The 21,294-nt window shown below is 42.9% G+C and overlaps 1 protein-coding gene across 1 annotated transcript in view; it reads left to right on the forward strand.

Annotated features, from left to right (window-relative positions):
• Positions 1 to 21,294, forward strand: part of LOC132404339 (probable G-protein coupled receptor 149) — a 65,130-nt gene that overhangs the window by 37,669 nt on the left and 6,167 nt on the right. The window contains exon 3 of the mRNA XM_059988491.1: positions 10,482 to 10,882. Coding sequence (XP_059844474.1) covers positions 10,482 to 10,882 — 401 coding nt within the window. The remainder of the gene's footprint in view (positions 1 to 10,481; positions 10,883 to 21,294) is intronic.

The following is a 21,294-nucleotide window of genomic DNA, read 5'->3' on the forward strand; positions in this document are numbered from 1 at the left end:
AAAGCGACCTGACCGCAGCGGACTCCGAGTCCGTCGAACCTCCGAGCCTCTGACCATCCCCTCCGGCACAGCTTCTCCGAGCACCATCCCCTGCCGAGTGTATTAAGACGCCCCCGCCAATGGCCATCGGCAATGCGACTCTGAGGACTGGGGGCCTGCTCTTCCCAGCAGAGTCCCAGACCTCACAGCAGCAGCAGCAATGAAGAAGGTCTTCCTGGAGACTTCCAGATGTTCCTCTGTGCTCCCACGTCTGTTTTTCATCCAATTATGATTGCGCACGGCACCTGGCTTCACAAATAACAGACAATCAGCTCCGGAGTGGCCACTGCAAGCTGCGTCGCACTGCCATCTGGGAATATAATAATAAATCTCTACCAAAGGAGATGTAAGGTGCTCCTTTCCTCTGCTGTCCTGCAGGTGTCCCTTGGTTAAGGTGTAACACCCACTTCAGCCCCCCACCAGTGTAATGTGAAGCCATGGGAGCAGGTGGTGAATGGTCATATGAGCATCTGGTGCACATCAGGCAGACAATCTCTGAAGAGTATTGATAATGGCTGGGGTCACTTGTCTTCTGAAAACACTGCCCAGAAGAAGGCAGTGGCAAACTACTTCTGTAGAAAAATTTGCCAAGAACAATCATGGTCATGGCCATGATCACCCACATCATACAATACGACACATGATGATGGTGATGAATAGAATTTATGAAAATATATACATAAATTAAGACTGATGAACAACCAATATGTAAATATGACAATTGAGGTTATCCAGAAGCTTCTTTTGCTACTGGCAACTGCTGGTGGAATTTAACGATTGATGAAGGGCTCAGCCTGAAACACTGAATTTTGCTCTGGATCCACAGATAGTGCCTGACCCGCTGCATTCCTCCAGCAGTTCATCTCTTGCTACAGATTCGAGCATCAGCAGTCTCTTGTGTTCGCCAGACCAAGGACTGTTTTGATGTATTAATTTAGAAGATACAAGGGTGACTGACAAATCCAGCATTTATTATACGTATGTGATAGCCACTGAGAAGGTGGTAGTCACCATAGCCTTGAATAGCAGTACTCTTTCGGAAGATGTGCTGACTGTACCCCTGGAGTGCGATCCCCAGGCTTTAGAATGAGCAATATGTTTCCAGGTCATGACAGTATATAATCAGATTAAATTAGATTAGATTCAAGTTTATTATTATTATTATTATTATTATTATTATTATTATTATTATTATTATTATTATTATTATTATTATTATTATTATTATTATTATTATTATTATGAACAAGGGGAGATTTGATAGAGGTATTCAAAATTATGAGGGGTATAGATAAAGAGTATAGATTTTATAAACCAAAGTATCGAGTACAGGTTTTGTAGAAGACACTAGTGAGGCCTAATTTGGAGTACTGTGTGCAGTTCTGGTCACCTACCTACAGGAAAGTTGTAAATAGGATCGAAAGCGTGCAGCGAAAATTTACAAGGATGTCACCAGGACTTTAGTACCTGAGTTACAGGGAAAGGTTGAATAGGTTTGGACTTTATTCCCCAGAGCATAGTAGAATGAGAGGAGGATTTAATAGAGGTATACAAAATTATGAGGGGTACAGATAGGGCAAATGCAAAGAGGTTTTTTCCACTGAGGTTGGGTGAGACTAGAACTAGAGGTCATGGGTTCAGTGTAAAGGTTGAAAAGTTTAAGAGGATCATGATAGGAAACTTCTTCACTCAGAGGGTTGTGAGAGCTGCCAGTGCAAGTGACAAATGCAAACTCAATTTTAACGTTTCAGAGAAGTTTGGAAAAGTATACAGATGGGAGGGGTGTGGAAGGCTATGGTGGGTTGAGGGGACTAGGCTGGATAATGGTTTGGCATGGACTAGATGGGCTCCAGTTTCCTCCACCATTCTAAAGGCTTGCATGTTAATTGTTCACATGGGTGCAATTACAGGCTGTGGGCCTGCAGATTTGTTACTGCGCTGTGTCACAAAATAAATCAAATAAGTAAAATTTTAAAATAATAACATTAGTCATTTAGCTAGGAGACTGGAACTGCACTCAGTTGTCTAAGTGCAGTTTGGGAGTTATTCTAGGCAATTAACCAATTTGCGCAATCTAGACAGAGCATTCCATATATTTTGTATGTTGCACACTGCACCACTGATGGAATGGATAAAAGGGCCAGATCATTAATGTGGAGCCAATCATGCATTTGACTTTGTCCTGGATGATTTTCTATTGTGCTGCACTCAGCCACGCTTGTGGAAAATCTTCCTTTACATTCTTGTAGACAGTGGAGAGGATTTGGGGTGTTAAGCGATGCACAAATTTTCACACCTCAGCTGAGAAGGTTAAACTTGTAAGAACTGGAATTGCAAGGTCTAACAGACTCAGAATCAATATTGGAATAAAGTTAGTTATCATTGGCATACTGAAATCTCCCATGGCTATCGTAGCATTGCCTTTTCGAGATGCATTTCTATCTCCCGTTGTAATTTGTAGTCCACATCTTAACTTCTGTTCGGAAACCTGTATAGAACTCCCATCAGGGTCTTTTTGTCATTTTGTAACTCTACCCACAAGAATTGAGAATTAGTTCTAGAATCAAGTTTATTGTCATTGGCATATGTTGCAAAATATGTTGTTTTGTGGCCACAGCAGCAAGACATAAAAATTATTATAAGCTGTTTTAAAAAAGTAAAAGAATGAAATAGTGCAAAAGAGTGAAAACAAGGTGGTGTGCATGGACCATTCAGAATTCTGATGTAATGGTGATCATTAAGCTATTAGACTCGCTAATTTGATTGTGGAAATCTGCTGGACTGGGAATTCAGACACAGAGCCTTGTGATTCCCTGGATACTAAAATGATCCAGCAAGCAGCAGACTTGTAGCAACCACTATAACAAAGGACTTTTACTACTTGGATGACAGCAGGTAAAAGGGGTGACTCACCACCTTCTTCTCATGGGCAATAGACCCAGTGGCCTCTTTATGGGCTTCACAATACCATGGCTATTGAATGTATGTCCAAGGTCTTCTGCTGCTGCAGTCCATTCACTTCAAGGTTCGATGTGTTGTGCATTCAGAGATGCTCTTCTGCACTACACTGTTGAGGTTATTTAAGTTACTGTTGCCTTCCGATCAGCTTGAACAGGGGTTTGTTCTGATGTTGCCGTTTTGTTGCTTGTTGTGTTCTCTGTTGTTCTGCTGAGTATTTTGGACAAGCTATATTGGCTCTGGACTGCGGGCCACACTGGTGGGCTGCCCTCATCACACTCTTAGGGTGTGTTGCTTCTTAATGCAAATGACACATTTCACTGTATGTTTCGATGTACATGTGATAAATAGATGAATCTGAATCTCTTTCTTTTTCCAGAGCTTCTCTGGTTAGTCATGTAAATCTTTGCCGAAGTCCCTGGTGGTCCTTTGCCCTTGGCATGTCTTCAGTAGCTTACCTTTCCAGCTCAAAGAATAAAAGCCTGATGGTACTCACCACCAGTTCTCGCAGACTTGCAGAATCTGGGTCAACCCTGTGCTGAGCAATGTGCCCTAGTTAAGAAACATCAAAGATTAATGCGACATATTCCTCGGCTAAAAAAAAATAGGTAATTAATATTTCAAGACAGGGACCATGCCACGCTCGAGAAATGTGCATTGATGTTAAATTTGAGAATATTAGCAATTTATATCACATGATTCAAAAACATCATAGAGCAGTACTCAATTGCACGTGTGAGATTACCATCCATTAGTCTCCTCCAAACAGTCTAACTGCAAACAGAATCAGATGCCTTAGTTATATGTGTGTATACACTGGTTATGTACACAGGAACATCAGATTTGTTCCATATGACACATTAGTTATTTTTAAACTTAGAACATTCTTCTTCTTGACTTCTTCAACCCATTACACTACTGAGGCATAGGCCGCCAACAGCAACTCATCTTCGTCCTCTGTCCTAGGACGGTCTTTAGAGTTGTCCCAATATGTAGCCCAGCTTCTTCAAGGTCACTTGTCCAGATGTTCTCTGCCATCCTCTCTTCCGGGATGATCAGAACTTGATCGGTCCCTTTGGCTTCCTCTCCCAGCAATGAGGTCTTCGAGACCTCTACAGGCGTTCCTGTAGCTTTGGGTTTTTACGGGATGGGGTTGCTAGCATCAGCTCCTTTTGCAGCTGTGTTTGGAACTGTCCATGGCAGAATTAAAGAGAACATATGAGTACAGAAAACTTGAGATGGACATTTCTGTCAGCAGCAGGGAATGGATATTCACAAATACATGCATTCTTATCTGGTCCTTTATTAGGTGTTTATCCCCCGAAGTGTTTTAATGCTGATCAACCTGAAACTCGTCACATTTACTAATTGTACACTCAGTGCCCACTTTATTGGGTACCTCCTGTATCTAATAGAGTGGCTACTGAGTGCATATTCATAGTCTTCAGCTACTGTAGCCCATCCACTTCAAGGTTTGATGTGTTGTGTGCTTGGAGATGCTTTTCTGCACACCACTGTTGTAACGCATATTTATTTGAATTACTGTTTCCTTCCCGTCTGCTTGAATCAATCTGTCAATTCTCCTCTCCTCTCTCATTAACAAGACATGTTCACCCACAGAACTGCCACTCACTGGATTATTTTTTGTTTTTCGCACCATTCTTTGTAAACACCGGAGACTCTTGTCCAAGCAAATCCCAGGAGATCAGCAGTTTCTGAGATACTCAAACTGCTCTGTCTGGCACAAACAATCATCCCATGGTCAAAGTCACTCAGATCACATTTCTTCCCCATTCAGATGTTTGGTCTGAACCTCTTGACCATGTCTGCATTGAGTTGCTGCCACATGACTGGCTGATTAGATATTTGCATTAACAAGCAGGTATATAGGTGTATCTAACAGAAGCAACTGGGTGTATATTAATAATGATTTGCATGATATGAAAGGGCCAGCTGGTTCTAGTGAAATCTTACAATGAATAGATGACTTGATTTGTAAATTTCACATTTATAACATCATGATCAATTCTTTGCAATAGCTAACACCACCATTACTGGTTTTCAGATACCAAAGTTAAAACCATCAAGAGCAACATTATCTTTATTAAATTCTTTAAAGATTATTTTGCATGGTGATACAGCTTAGTAGAGATACTAGTTAATGCTCCTTTTGTTTTGCTAGTTTGGGCAATTTTTGAATAAGTTGGTTCCATGGTTCTTAGTTTTGTGACTGACTGTGGGGAAGACGAATTTCAGGATTGTATACTGCGTGTATACTTTGAGAATAACTATACTTCAAATTTTTGAATCAGTACTGTAGATTGTCGGTGACATAACCAGGATTTGTGACATGCACCAGCTGCTCATACATCTATCTACCACCTGCTCCCATGGCTTCACCTGACCCTGATTGGGAAAGGGGGAGGGGTCTAAGCAGGTACTACACCTTGCCCAAATGGAGGGAAGGAGCCCCTTACACCTCCTTTGGTAGAAATGTACCTCCACCGCGCCACCCAATTTGATGAAGGGTCTCAGCCTGAAACATTGTTCTCTAGAATTTTGTATGTGTGCTACGCAGCTATAGAGCAAGGTCATGAGGTCATGAGCATAAAGTATATTATTATTAAAGTATATATACTGTACCACTCCGGGAGCTGGGGGTGGTCTACAGCCCACAGCAGCATTCCTAGTGGCTAGCGCTATTTATTGTTCTTGTTTTGAAATGCTTTTGTGGGATTAGGCTGGGATGTTCAGGTTAATTTATTGTTACATTTTAGCTCTGGTTATACAGTTATTTGCCTGTGTGTTTGTGAGCCACCCTGACTGTAATCAGGTTGTGTCATAATCACCTCCCCAGTCTGTATGTGTCTGAGTGGGTTCTCACCCTAGATCTTAATGCCCGGTCTGTTATTGTGCTTGTCGCAATAAAACCAGCAGTTGAGCTAAATGATCTACTCTCATCTGTCATCATGGACTGAATGCTCACCACCATACCATATACAAACTTCAGACTCATCTCCTTACAGGCAGCCATGAACCAAAGAAACCCATTAAAAAAAAAGACCGTCAAACACCCCATGTACAGGAAAAAGAAACAAACCATGCAAACAACAAAAGCAAGCAAAAACATTCAAAACTGAGGCTCATGAAAATGAGTCCACAGTCAGGAAGCCTGCAGCCAGTTCAGGAGCTCATTAGTTACAGGCCACAGCCTCAGATCAGTGCTGAGACAAGTCAACCTCATAGAGCATTGAGCTGCACTGGCCCCAACACCCTGACCTTTTCAATCTGGCCCGGTGTTTAAATCATCCAGACCTTGGGTCATTGCTCACTCTTGGACCCAGGCACTGCCTCTTCAATATGCTCTCAGGCCCAGGCCCTGCTGCCTTGATTCAGCCCATACTCAACCTTTCCAATCTGGCCAGGCACTTAAATCAATCAAACCTTGGGTCTTTCCTCACGCTTGGGCCCAGACCTGCCGCCTCATCCCTAGTCAACTTGCCTTGGTTCTGCTGCATTGAAGCACCTCCAAGTCCGCTCCAGCAGCGGCCAAACATTGGCTCCTTCCCCGCTGTTGTGCTCAGGCATTATTGTCTCAATTCAGCAACAAATTTCACAAATTCTTCACCCTTTGGCTAAAGAAATTTCTCCGCATCTCTGTTTTAAAAGGGTGCCACTCTATCCAGAGGCTGTGCCGACTAGACACTCCCACCATGGGAAACATCCTTTCCACATCTGCTCTGTCTGGGCCTTTCAACATTCGAAAAGTTTCGATGAGATCCCCCCTCATCCTTCTGAATTCCAATGAGTACAGACCCAGAGCCATCAAACGTTCCTCGTATGATAACCCTTTCAACCCTAGAATTATCCTTGTGATGAATCTCCTCTGGACCCTCTCCAATGCCAGCACATCTTTTCTAAGATGAGGGGCCCAAAACTGTTCGCAATACTCAAGGTGAGGCCTCAGCAGTGTCTTATAAAGCCTCAGGATCACATCCTTGCTGTTGTATTCTGGACCTCTTGAAATGAATGCTAGCATGGCATTTGCCTTCCTCACCACTGGCTCAACCTGCAAGTTAACTTTTAGGGTGTTCTGCACAAGGATGCCCAAGTACCTTTGCATCTCAGATTTTTGGATTTTTCTCCCTGTTTAGAAAATAGTCTACACATTTATTTCTACAACCAAAATGCATGACCATGCATTTTCCAACATCGTATTTCATTTGCCATCTTCTTTCCCATTCTCCTAATCTGTCTAGGTCCTTCTGCATCTCACCTGTTTCCTCAACACTACCTGCTTCTCCACCAATCTTAATATCATCTGCAAACTTGGCAACATCTATTCCATCATCTAAATCATTTATATACAGCATAAAAAGAAGTGGTCCCAACACCAATCACTGCAGAACACCATTAGTCAAACTGGCACCAAACATTAGAATGGGGAAGAAATGTGACCTAAGTGGCTTTGATCACGAAATGTAGTTGGTGCCAGATGGGGTGGTTTGAGTATCTCAGAACCTGCTGATCTCCTGGGATGTTTACATACAACAGTCTGTAGAATTTACAGAGAATAATACAAAAAAAAAGATTTTAAAAAATCTAGTGACTGGCAGTTTTGTGGGAGAAAATGCCTTGTTAATGAGAGAGGACATGACCAGACTGGTTGAAGCTGACAGGAGGGTGACAGTAACTCAGATAACTACACATTACACCAGTAGTGTGCAGAAGAGGATCTCTGAATGCACAACATGTCTAACGTTGAAGTGGATCGGCGACAGCAGCAGATCACGAACTGATCACGCTATGACACTGAGTGTACAGCCAATGTTTTATTACACAGGAACTTCTAGCTGTCATTAGATAAGCTTAAAATCATCAATCATTCATAATTTAGTGATTAGATTTCAGAAGTGATTCATAAGTTAAAGAACTAGTTATGTTCTGAAAGCTTTTCTATGATTGCAAATACTGCCTTTGAGTAGTCTTGTATTAACAGCAGAGAATGCATCAGTTATTTGTGTTGGTTTCACATGAGGTATTATTCTTTTTAAATATTTAGAGAAAAGGTGATACAAGACAGAATAATTTGAAAATATCATCTATTTGACAAAGGATATGTATCATGCATGTTTATTGAACCTTGCACTGAAAACATTGTTAACTGTAATCTTTCTGCTCTGGATCCTACAGGATTTGCAAAAATACATCAACTATTTAAAAAAAGGCAGCAGCAATTCCCAGGCAACAATTTCCCCACAAGAAAATTCAATTTCTCATTGAACAGACCTCAGTTTTACAATCAACACTTTTTATTCCCATGGAATGATCTGCATTGTAATCATTCCTAGATGTTCGTTATTACATTTATAATTTTGTTCCCTGACTAATACCATTCAGAATCAGAATCAGGTTTAATATCACTAGCATATGTCATGAAATATGTTGTTCTGCAGCAACAGTACACAGCAATATAATTTTTAACTATAAATTACAATAAGGAATATGAGGGGTGATTGATAAGTTTGTGGCCTCAGGTAGAAGGAGTCAGTTTTAGAAAGCCTGGCACATTTATTTATCAACATAGCCCCTTCCTACATTTACACATAGTCCAGTGGTTGTGGAGCATACGGATCTTGGAACCCAGAAAGTGTCCACAGCACAGGTGATTGATAAGTTTTTGCCTAAGGTAGAAGGAGATGAGTTATACAGCTCTCGTTACGTGCACATGCAATTCAACTCTTTGAGTGATTATACAGAAAGTTTGAAGTTAATAACTCATCTCCTTCTACCTTGGGTCACGAACTTATCAATCACCCCTGCTGTGGACACTTTCTGGAGGTTCAAGATCTGTATGCTCCACAACCACTGGACTAAGTGTGTAAACATAGGAGGGAACTATGTTGAAAAAGAAACTTGCTAGGTTTTCTAAAATTGACTCTTTCTACCCTAAGCCACAAACTTATCAATCACCCCTCTTATGTACATATGTTTTTTTATTAAATATGTAGAGCAAAAGGAGACAGGAGGTGGTGTACACAGGTTCATTCAGAAATCTGATGGTAGTGACTGGTGGGACGGTGTCAGTAAGACCAAAGATCTGATTATGGACTTCAGAAAGGGTAGGCCAAGGGAACACGCACCAATCCTCATAGAGGGATCAGAAATGGAGAGAGTGAGCAGCTTCAAGTTCCCGGGTGTCAATATCTCTGAGAATCTAATCTGGACCCAACATATTGATGCAGTTATAAAGGAAGGCAAGTCAGCAGCTATGTTTCAATAGGAGTTTGAGGAGATGCTGTATGTCACCAAAACCACTCACTAATTTCTATAGATATACTGTAGAGAGCATTCTAACTGACTGAACCACCATCTGGTAAGGGGGTGGGGGGGGTTACTGCACAGGACTGAAATAAGGGGCAGAAAGTTATAAAATTATTCAGCTCCATCATGGGCACTAGCCTAGATTGTATCCAGGACAACATCAAGGAAAGGTGCCTCCAAAAAGAGGGGTCCATCATTAAGGACATCCATGACCCAGGACATGCCCTCCACCATTGTTATCTGAACGGTGCCTGATTAGGAAAAGGGGAGATGCAACGATACCTGGGTGTCATTGTACACCAGTCATTGAAGGTGGGCATGCAGGTACAGAAGGCGGTGAAAAAGGCGAATGGTATGTTGGCATTCATAGCAAAAGGATTTGAGTACAGGAGCACGGAGGTTCTACTGCAGTTGTACAAGGCCTTGGTGAGACCACACCTGGAGTATTGTGTGCCGTTTTTGTCCCCTAATCTGAGGAAAGACAATCTTGCCATAGAGGGAGTATAGAGAAGGTTCACCAGATTGATTCCTGGGATGGCAGGACTTTCATATGAAGAAAGACTGGATCGACTAGGCTTATACTTGCTGGAATTTGGAAGATTGAGGGGGATCTTATTGAAACGTATAAAATTCTAAAGGGATTGGACAGGCTAGATGCAGGAAAATTGTTTCCAATTTTGGGGAAGTTCAGAGCGAGGGGTCACAGTTTAAGGATAAAGGGGAAGCCTTTTAGGACCGAGATGAGGAAAAACTTCTTCACACAGAGAGTGGTGAATCTGTGGAATTCTCTGCCACAGGAAACAGTTGAGGCCGGTTCATTGGCTATATTTAAGAGGAAGTTGGGGGTATGGAGAGAAAGCAGGTACAGGGTTCTGAGTTGGATGATCAGCCATGATCATACTGAATAGTGGTGTAGGGTTGAAGGGCCAAATGACCTACTCCTGCACCTATTTTCTGTGTTCTTATGTTTCTCATTGTTACCATCAGGAAGGATTTGCAGAGGATTGGATAGGTACATGGATGGGAGGGGTATGAAGGGGTATGTTGAAGATGCAGGCCAAAGGCACTAGGCAGAATAATAGTGCGGCATAGGCCACTTGGGGTGAAAGGTATGTTTCTGTGTTGTAGTGTTCATTGACTCTAATCTTTTTAATACCCAGGAAAACGCAAAGGTTTTGAATTCAACCTGTCATTGCAACAAGGCTATGGAATTTATAAGATATCACAAGCAAGTAACTGCACTGGCCAGGAAAGTAAGCCCCTGTCTCACCAGAACCTTACCACTCATCAGCCTGATGGCTGTAGATTCCTCCCTGTGGGAAAAGAGGGAACTCGGAGCAACATCCCAATCGAGATCAGCACCACCGCTCCACTGGACTGCTCCCCGTGGTCTCCACTTGAGCAAGCCCGTCCGCAGAACCTCAGCGACAAGGACGCAGGGAAGTCATGTAACAGCACCCCAAACGGCGCGGAGAGCAAACTGGCGCAGGAGGAAGGGCGCAAACCAGAACTTGTGGATTGGGAATGGTGCCGAAGTAAGTCGGAAAGGACTCCCCGTCAGGTGAGTGTACTGGGAGGGAAAAGATAAATGCAAAGCATAATACACAAAGTTCAATTTGGTCGTCATTCAACCATATATACTGCCAAACGAAACAACGCTCCTCCGGACCAAATTGCACAACAGAGTACTCACACACAACAAATAAAGTAATAGTTCCACAAATAATAAGGTGCACTTACCACTCGAGCTGAAAAATAAATGATATTACACTACTGCTTCATACATGGTGTGGCCTTGGTCATGGCAGGGAGTTCAGTAATATCACAGCCTGGGGGAAGAAGCTGTTTCACTTCCGAACAGTCCGTGTCCTAATATCAGAGTACCTCCTGTCAGATGGTAGGGGGTCAAAGAGGTCACATATATTCTATAGTCAATCATAAACACAGGAGATATTGCAAGTGCTGGAAATCACGTGTGTGCATTGCTCACTATCACCAAGGTTTGTCCAAAATGGAGCTTAATGATTTTAGAAAATCCTTAGATACATGGCATCTTAACTTAACATCGGATCAGTTAGAGTCAAAGTATGGAGAATTACAACACAGAAACAGACCCTTCACCCCATCCGGTCCATGCTGAAAACATACAAACTGCCTACTCCCATAGTCCTCCATACCTCTACCATCTATGTAGCTACCCAAACTGCTTAAACTTAGAAATTGAGCTTGCATGGATCACTTTTGCTGGCAGCTCATATCACACTCTCACAACCCTCTGAGTGAAGACATTTCCCCTTATATTCCCCTTAAGCTTCTCACCCTAAACCTTTAACCCATGACCTCTGGTTGTAGTCTCATCCAACCTCAGTGGAAAAAGCCTGCTTGCATTTACCCTGTCTATACCCTCATAATTTTTATACCTCTGTCCAATCTCCTCTCATTCTAAAGATGACAGCCCTAACCTAATCAATCTTTCCTTATAACACAGGTTCTCCAGACCCAGCTGCTCTTTGTAATCTTTCTCTGCATTATTTCAACATTGTTTACATATTTCCTGTAGGTAGGTGACTAAAACTGCACACAATTCTCCAAATTAGGCCTCTCCAATGTCTTAGACAACTTGAACATAACATCCCATCTCCTGTATTTAATACATTGATTTATGAAGGCCAATGTGCCAAAAGCTTTCTTTATGACCCTATCTACCTGTGATGCCACTTTCAACAAATTATGGACCTGTATTCCCAGATTCCTTTGTTCTGCCACTCTCCTTTGTGCCCTACCATTTATTGTGTAAAATTTACCTGGTTGGTCCTGCCAAAGGGCTGAATCTCATACTTCTCTGCATTAAGTTCCATCTGCCAATTTTCAGCCCATTTTTCCAGTTGATGCAGATCCCTCTGCAAGCCCCGACTGCCTTCCTCACTGTCCACTACACCCCCAATCACGGTGTCATCTGCAAATATGCTGATCCAGATCATGACAAACAATGAAGGAGTCAGTACCAGTCCCTGCTGCACTAGTCACAGGCCTCCAGTCAGAGAGGAAATTCTCTGCTACCACTCTCTGGCTTCTCCCTTGATGCCAATGTCTATTCTAATTTACTACGTCATCCTGAATGCCAAGCAACTGAACCTTCTTGACCAACTTCCCATACGGGACCTTGTCAAAGGCCTTTCTAAAGTCCATGCAGACAACATCCATTGCCTTGCCTTCATCCACTCTCCTGGTAACTTCCTTGAAAAACTCTATAAGACTGGTTAGATGTGGCATCCCTCTTTTTTTCTTAACCAGGGCCTCAATATCTCTTGAAAACTAAGGTTCTGGTTCCCTACACTTGTTATCCTTCCCTTTTGTTCTGACAGCCACAGGCAAGCTTTGTACTAAGGGTTGAGATTTTTGATTGGAGAAAGGCTAACTTTGAGGCAATGCAAAAGGATTTAGAAGGAGAGGATTGGGAGAATTTGTTTTATGGGAAGGATGTAATACGTTTACACATCACCCTTGGGCAAGGTGTAGCACCTGCTTAATTCCACTATCAGGGTCCCGTGAAACCATGGGAGCAGGTAGTGGATGATTGAATGAGCAGCTGGTGCAAATCACAAGTCCTGATTTTGTGACCATTGACACAAGGCAACTATCTCTGAAGAGTATTGCAAATGGCTGGGGTCACCCGTCTTGTAAAGACACTGCCCAGAAGTAGGCAATGGCAAACTACTTCTGTAGAAAAGTTTGCCAAGAACACAGATGGTTAAGGACCATGATCACCTTTGTCATATGACATGGCACATAATGAATGAATAAACAGGGGTTCCCAACCTTTCTTATGTCATGGAGCCTTGCGATTAACCAAAGGGTCTATGGACACCAGGTCGGGAACCTTGGGAAGATCTCAGGAGGATAAATGGTAAAGTTGACAGATTCTTTGGCTGTATTTTGAATGGGATTTACAGGAAGATGTTTCCTGCTTGACATTGCTGCCTGCCACACCTCCAACAGTACTCTTAGGTCAGCTGCAGGGTCCTCAGCCAGGGACCACCATTCAATGATGTTCGCTCCCTTAGCCCTGGTACACCTCCTGGCAGTGGAGCAGTGGCAGAGACATCTCCCTGCAGCTTCCAATCGGGTTAGTCAGTCGCCACAATTTCTGTCCTTCCTCCTCAGCCACTGCCAAAAGCTGCCCTTTTCTGCCTCTTCAGCCAACTCTCTGGTGGCCCTCAGCAATGATAACAAACATCTGAATGTGTTTGTGGGGCCACATTTTGAATATTGTGTTGAGCTTTGCTCACCCTGCTATTAAGTTGTAAAGAGCACTGAAAATATTTTAGGAGATTGCTCGGACTCAGGGACTGAGTTATGGAGAGAGTCCGAGCAGGCCAGGAATTGCAAAGGCAGCAGGAAGCCTGGAGGGAATTAATGGAAGTGAGGCTGCCTTGTGTGATGGACTGCTAGATTTTTACCAAAACAAACTGGTTAATCCTGGCTTTGAACTCCGACCACCAACGTACTGTTATCCACATTTTAAAGCTGAACCAAATTCTGCATGTTTCGGACATCGGAATCAATGAGGCACCATGGTAACGGCCTGTTAGCACCGTGCCATTACAGCCTTGGCGTCAGAGTCAGAGTTCAAATCTGATTTCCTCTGTAAGTAAGTTCATGCATTCTTCGTGTGAATGCACGGATTTCCTCTGGGCGCTCAGCTTTCCTCCCACCGTCCAAAGATGTACCTGTTAGTAAGTCAATCACTTGTAGTAAATTGCCCTGTGATTAGGCTCCGGTTGGATTGGTGGTTTGCTGGGTTGTGCGGCTCATTGGGCCAGTAGGACCTGTTCTGCACCGTATCTCTATACAGATGCACCTGCCTGTCCTTCCATCTGTCCACCCCTGGTAGAGTGAGAAGTAGGGGTGATACTTCAAGTCTAATACTGGCTAGCAGATCTATCAGACTATGTTAATAGATCTAAGTTTGTATTTCCTGTATTACAACTATGACGGAACTTCTAAAGTGCTGCAATGGTTTCAAGGAGCTTTATTGAATAAAATCACCACCATGAGATTTGAGTGCCAGATGTTTTATTGTGTTATGAAAGTGTAAATGAATAGGAATGAAAATCCTGGCTGGCTTCCAATTGTTTAATCCTGGGATTTGAGGTCTGATGGCAATTTTGGCAGCAGTGAATTGGCTGTCAGGAGACGGACCAAATCTCAGGTTTCCTGGTTTGTAAACCTCAGTTGCCAATTAACAAAAGTCATATTAATCAGTCTGCATTGGTGGTTTGGAAGAGGGCTGGGGGGTAGGGGTCAGGGGGTGGTGTGAGGTGTTAAATGCCTAAGCATTTGAGAAGCGTCAGCAAGCTTGTGAACTGCGAACGTGTTGGAGGCTGTCGATCTGATGCAACTAAGTGGAACCATTATACTCTCAGTAACCACTTTGTTCTCTACCCCTGTACACCTTCTCCTTGATGCAAATATCTGATCGACCAATCATGTTTCATTTTTACTGTGCCAGCAGCTTATGGTCAAAATGACAATAAAAAGCGACTTGACTTGACTTGACTTGACATGTGGCAGCAACTTGGTGCATAAAAGCATGCAGACGTGGTCAAGAGGTTCCATTGTTCAGCCCAAACATTGGAGTGAGGAAAAAATGTTACCTAAGTGAACCTGGCCGTGGAATAATTGCTGATGCCAGATGCGGTCTCAGAAAGTGCTGATATCCTGGGATTTTCATGCACAACAGTCTCCAGAGTTTACAAAGAACGCTGCAAAAAAACGAAGACATCCAGTGAGTGGCAGTCTTGTGGGTAAAGACGACTTGATAATGAGAGAGGTCAGAAGAGAGTAGCCAGTCTGGTATAAGCTGACGGGAACGGGACAGTAACTCAAATAATCACTCTTTACAATAGTGCAGAAGAGCATCTCTGAATGCACAGCACATCAAACCCCGAGGTGGATGGGCTGCAGCAGCAGAAGAGCATGAACTTCCTCTCAGTGGTCTCTTTTTAGGTACAGGTGTTACCTAATAAAGTGACCACTGGGTGTATTTTGCCAGCACACTGAAAAAGCTGCAGGAATTCAGTGAGTCCGGCAGTTCTCAGCTTAGATGTTGTGAGTCAATAGGCCTGTTTCTGAGATGTACAGCTCTCTGACTGTGTTTCCAATGGGTTGGTGTCTCCACACTTTGCTCCCCTAGGTGGCAACATTGGGTGAACTAGCTGGAGAACAGACTTTGTTGCATTTTCTCCCAGTTTTACAAGTGAACCCTGCAGTTCAAATTTCCAAATTCAAAGTAAATTTGTTCTCAAAGTACAAGCATGTCCCCATAAACTTTGCTGAGATTCACTTCCTTGCAGGCATTCAGAGTAAATGCAAAGAATCAGTACAATCAATGACTAACTGCACACAACAAGATGGACATCCCATTCCTGATGAAGGGTCTCGGCCGGAAACGTTGGCTACTCTTTTCCCACGGATGCTGCCTGACCTGCTGAGTTCTTCCAGCGTTGTTTACGTATTCTTTGATCCACAGCATCTGCAGTTGTATTTTTGTGTTTTGGACAAACAACCACTGTGCAAGAGGCAAAAAAGAGTGTGCAAATACAAAAGGAGATTAAAAAAAGAACAAAATAATTAAAAGCAATAAATAGATATTGAGAACATGAGTTGAAGAGAACTTGAAATCTGACATGAGGAAATCTGCAGATGCTAGAAATTCAAGCAACACGCACAAAATGCTGGTGGAACGCAGCAGGCCAGGGTCACGAAGGGTCTCGGCCTGAAACGTCAACAGTGCTTCTCCCTATAGATGCTGCCTGGCCTGCTGCGTTCCACTTGAAATCTGAGCTGGGTTATACGTTGCACTTCGCTCACTGGTCTTTGGTTTTGTATTGTCATGGACTGGGGAATGTGAAGAACTTTGCCTGGCAGACCATTCATACAGATCAATTTATCCCATCAGTGCACAGAGTCATTACAAGGAAAAACAATGGCAGAATGCAGAAAAAAGTGTTAGTTTCAGGGAAATTGCAGTGTAGAAAGACAACAAGGTTCAGGGCCATGACAAGGTAGATTGAGTCAGTCTTATCGTACAAGAGTACTTTTTAATAGGCTTATGATAGTGGGATAGAAGATGTTCTTGTGCTATAAGACTGTAACAGAGGAGCAGAATTAACACACACAAATTGCTGGAGAAACTCAGCAGGCCAGGCAGCATCTATGAGAAAGAGTAAACAGTCGAAGTTTCGGGCTGAGACCCTTCATCAGGACAAGGCGGGTAAGTTGAGACGTCAGGGTAAGAGGATATGGGAAGGGGAGGAAGAAGTGCCAGGTGGTAGGTAATGGGTGAAATTGGGAGAGGGGGAGGGTGTGAAGTAAAGAGTTGGGAAGTTGATTGTTGAAAGAGATAAAGGGCAGGAGGAGAGGGAATCTGATAGGTGAGGATAAAAGAACATGGAAAAAAGGGATGAAGGAGCACCAGAGGGAGGAAATAGGCAGATATGGAGATGAAGTGAGAGGGGAATGGGAATGGGGAATGGTGAAAGGAGGGGTGGCAGTTATCCAAAATTCAAGAAATCAATATTCATGCCAGCAGGTTGGAAGCTACCCAGATGGAATATAAGGTGTTGCTACTCCAAAATGAGTGTGGCCTCATCATGGCAGCAGAGGAGGCCATGAGCTGACATGTCGAAATGGGAATGGGAAGTAGAATTGAACTGGGTGGCTGCTGGGAGTTCCTGCTTGCTCTAGTTTTTTTTCTCTTAACCCCATTCTCCTGCATTCTCTACATAACCTATGATGTCCTCACTAATCAAGAACCTATCAACCTCAGCTTTAAGTATACCCAATGGCATCCCTCCACAGCCATCTGTGGCAATGAATTCCATGGATTTGCCACCATCGGGCTAAAGAAATTCCTCCTCTCTCTCCTATAGGGATTCTGTGTTCCTTGCATTCTGTGACTGTGCACTCTGGTGCTGGACTTCCCCACTATTACACATAAAGCATGCTAAATGTATGTGAATTATTAATAATTTTGTCATCACAGTAACAACAGCTGAAGTAATGGAGAATGCACAGCTAAAGCCAAGTATTCATCATGAAATTAGTAATTACTATTAATCAAATACCCAACAAATAGACCGGCAGTATATTATTCCCAAGTTGAATGTTAATGAAATTAATGCTGCAGGTAAGTAACTTTAGACAGTTTTAATATAAAGTCAGGTGTGGGGATTCTAAAATTAATAGCATGAAAGAAAACCGCTAAAAAGAAAATTACTAACCTGGCAAATTTTTCCAAGCATTTTATCAATTTTTGAGAAAAAAATCTCGACATGTCTGAATGTTTGGAATCTAACTGAATGTGAATAATGGGCACTTTAAACTACCAGAGAAGTGATCTGTTCCCTTCCTCTGTTTTCAAGTTCAGGTTTATTGTCATTCTACATGTATGCAGCCAAACGAAACATCGTTCCTCAGGAGCTAAGGTGCAAAGCAAAGCACATAGTCGCAAAATAATATTAGTGCTAGTTCCTGGGTGGAATCGCCTGCAGACTGATGGATTGACATGAAGTGTGAGGTGCAGGTTTATGTAAGACAGAAAAATGTTGCTAAAGCTATTATAATGAAACAAGCAGTTGTGTAAATATGTGAAGCAGCAGCAATAAAAGGTGAAAAGTGAGCAGTGCAGGGTGAGATTGTGTATGTGAGTTAGAGAGTGTTGTGGGGGCGGGGGAGATGGCAGGGCACTCAGACAGAATGAATGCAATAGAAATCTTCACGTCTGAAAAGACCACACTGAACTACAATCCTTTGTAAATGTGTCCAAAGCCGAAGTTATAACAAGGCAAAAGGTAAATGGGGTTACTACTTCACACAACATGTGAATGCGCGGTACTACTTAATGACCAGGAACAGAGAATACTGCTGGGGATAATTTTTACAACTTTTGATATCTCTTGGTGGTGGTATCAGAATTCAGGCTTTAGTATTTGCTGCTTGATGGGATGGTGTAGGGGTGGAGGAAAGAGACAATGTCTGGAGTGTGTGGAGGTCTTTGATTAATCTGGCTGCTTTCTCAAGGTGGCAAGTAGTTTAGACAGAGTCCATGGAGGTGGGTTCCCTGATGTGCTGAGCTGTGTTCACAACTCTGCAATTTCTTGCGATCTCGGACTCCCAGTCCAAGCCATGATACATCTAGTTAGGATCTTTTCAATGGTGCATCTATAAAAATTAGTAAGGGTCAAATGCCAAATTTCCTTACCTTCTGAGGAAGTAGCAACGGTGGTGTGCTTTCCTGGCCATGGCATCTACATGGTCTCAACCAGAACAGGTTATTGGTGATGTTTCCATCAAAGACATCTCCACCTCAGCACCACTAATGTCAACAGTAGAAAGTGCACCATCCCACTTCCTGAAGTCAATGACCAGCTCTTTTGTTTTGGTAACATTAATGGAAAGGCTGTATTCATGACACCATGTCTCTAAGCTCTATTTCCTTCCTGTACTCTGCCCACATGTCAGGATGTCTTGTGATGGCTGGAGTTTATATATTTTTTATTTATTTAGAGACACAGCGCAGAGCAAGCTTTTCTAGCCTATCAAGCTGCAACACACCTATTTAACCCTAGCCTAACCAAGGACAATTTACAATGACCAATTAACCTAATAATCCGTATGACTTTGGACTACGGGAGGAATCGGGGACTGGAGGAAACCCACATGCTCACGGGGAGAACATCCAAACTCCTTGGAGATGGAGCCAGAATGGAAATCCAGAATCCGAACGCCCTTAGCTATAATAGTGCCGCACGATCTGCTATGCTACTGTGGCAGCCTTGAGATAAGTTGGCTAAGTCTAGAGATAAATGAAGGTTTGCTTTATCCCTTATCTTTAATTCGTCATTGTTGATTTCCTTTCATCAGGTCAGAGGTGAGGGTGTTTGGATATGATTGCATTTCATTCCGGTCACAATCACATAAGCAAAGAAATCTTCCATTCTTACATGCAACAAGAGGGAGATGACTTTCAGCCAATGAGATAACAGATAACAAATTGGATTACACTGACTAAGGAAATGCCAACAAGAAAGATTCTAATTGGTCAACTTGACAGCTACACTTCGTGGCCACTGTTATGAGGTATCCCCTATACCTATCAAGTGGTCACTGAGTCTATGTTTGTGTTCTTCTACTACTGTGACCCGTCCACTTCAAGGTTTGACTTCAAGGAGGTACAGAAGCCTGAAGGCACACACTCCACAATTCAAGGACAGCTTCTTCCCCTCTGCCGTCTGATTCCTAAATGGACATTGAACCCTTGAACACTACCTCACTTATACTGTATATTATTACTGTTATTGCACTTTTTAAATATATTTAATAAACATACAGTATATACTTACTGAAATTGATCTACTTATTCATTTTTTCTATATTATCATGTATTGCATTGTACCGCTGCTGCTAAGTTAACAAATTCTCTGACACGTGCCGGAAATGTGATTCTGACGTGCTGCGCATTCAGAGATGCTCTTCTGTACACCACTGTAGTACCGTGTGGTTATTTGAGTTGCTGTTGCCTTCCATCAGCTTGAACCAGTCTGACCTCTCTCATTAACAAGGTGATTTCAGCCCCGAACTGCTGCTCACTGGATGTTTCCATTTCAGGCTCCATTCTCTGTAAACCCTGGAGACTGTTGTGCATGAAAATCCCAGGAAGTCTGCAGTTTCTGAGATAGTCAGACCTGTCTGGCACGAACAATTATTCCACAGTCAAAGTTGCTTAGATCACATTTGTTCCCCATTCTGACATTTTGGTCTGAACAACAACTGAACATCATGACCATGTCTGCAAGCTTTTGTGTAAAGAACAGGTGGCCACTGAGTGTAAATCCCATGCTACGTTTTCTGCAAACTGCATCCTGAGTGGTCACCTCTGATCAAAGCCTCAACCAGACCAGCCACTGTGGCTGTAAGAGCAAGTCAAAGGTTTGCTGTCCAAAGGCCTAGATAGAGTGGATGTGGAGAGGGTGTTTCCAATAGTGGGAGAGTCCGGGACCAGAGAGCACAGCCTCAGAATACAAGGACATACCTTAGGAACAGAAATGAGGATAACATTCTCAGTTGAAACTGAAAATGCATACAGTTTTTCACATTTATACTTAACTGATTTTTATTTTTAGCAGTAAAAGGTAATATGTTAGTATCATCTACCACACACAGATGAAGGTGAAATTTTCAGAATGTACGGAGTCATAAGACTATTAGCCTATATGATGTAGGAGCAGAATTAGGCCATTTGACCCATCAAGTCTCCTCTGCCTCCATCATGGCTGATTTATTATCCCTCTCAACCCCATTCTCCTGCCTTCTCCCCATAACCTTTCAAACCCTTGCTAATCAAGAACCTTCATCTTAAATACACTCAGTGACTTGGTCTCCACGGTTGTCTGTGGCCATGAATTCCTTCTCATCTCTGTTCCAAAAGGACATCCTGCTACTCTGAGGCTATGCCCTCAGATCCAAGACTCCCCCACTACAGCAAATACCCTCTGCACATCCACACTATGTCAGCCTTTCGATTTTCGACAGGTTTCAGTGACATCGCCCCTCGTTCTTCTAAACTCCTGTGAGTACTGGCCCAGAGCCATCAAAAACTCATCATATATTAACCCTTTCATTAGCAGAATCATTTTTGTAAATCTCCTCTGGACCCTTCCCAAGGCCAGCACATCCTTTCTTAGATAAAGGGCCCAAAACTGCTCAAACACTACAAGTGTGGCCTGGGCAATGTTTTACAAAGCCTCGGCATTACATCTTTGCTTTTATATTCTGGTCCTCTCAAAATAAATGCTAACGTTGCACTCCCCCTCCTCACCACTGGCTCAGCCTGTAAGTTAACCTTCAGTCAACCCTGATGAGGACTGGACTCCCAAGTCCCTTTTGCAGCAATCAGCAACTGTAAGCAAA

This window comes from Hypanus sabinus, chromosome 2, assembly GCF_030144855.1.
Source record: "Hypanus sabinus isolate sHypSab1 chromosome 2, sHypSab1.hap1, whole genome shotgun sequence".
Lineage (NCBI taxonomy): Eukaryota > Metazoa > Chordata > Chondrichthyes > Myliobatiformes > Dasyatidae > Hypanus > Hypanus sabinus.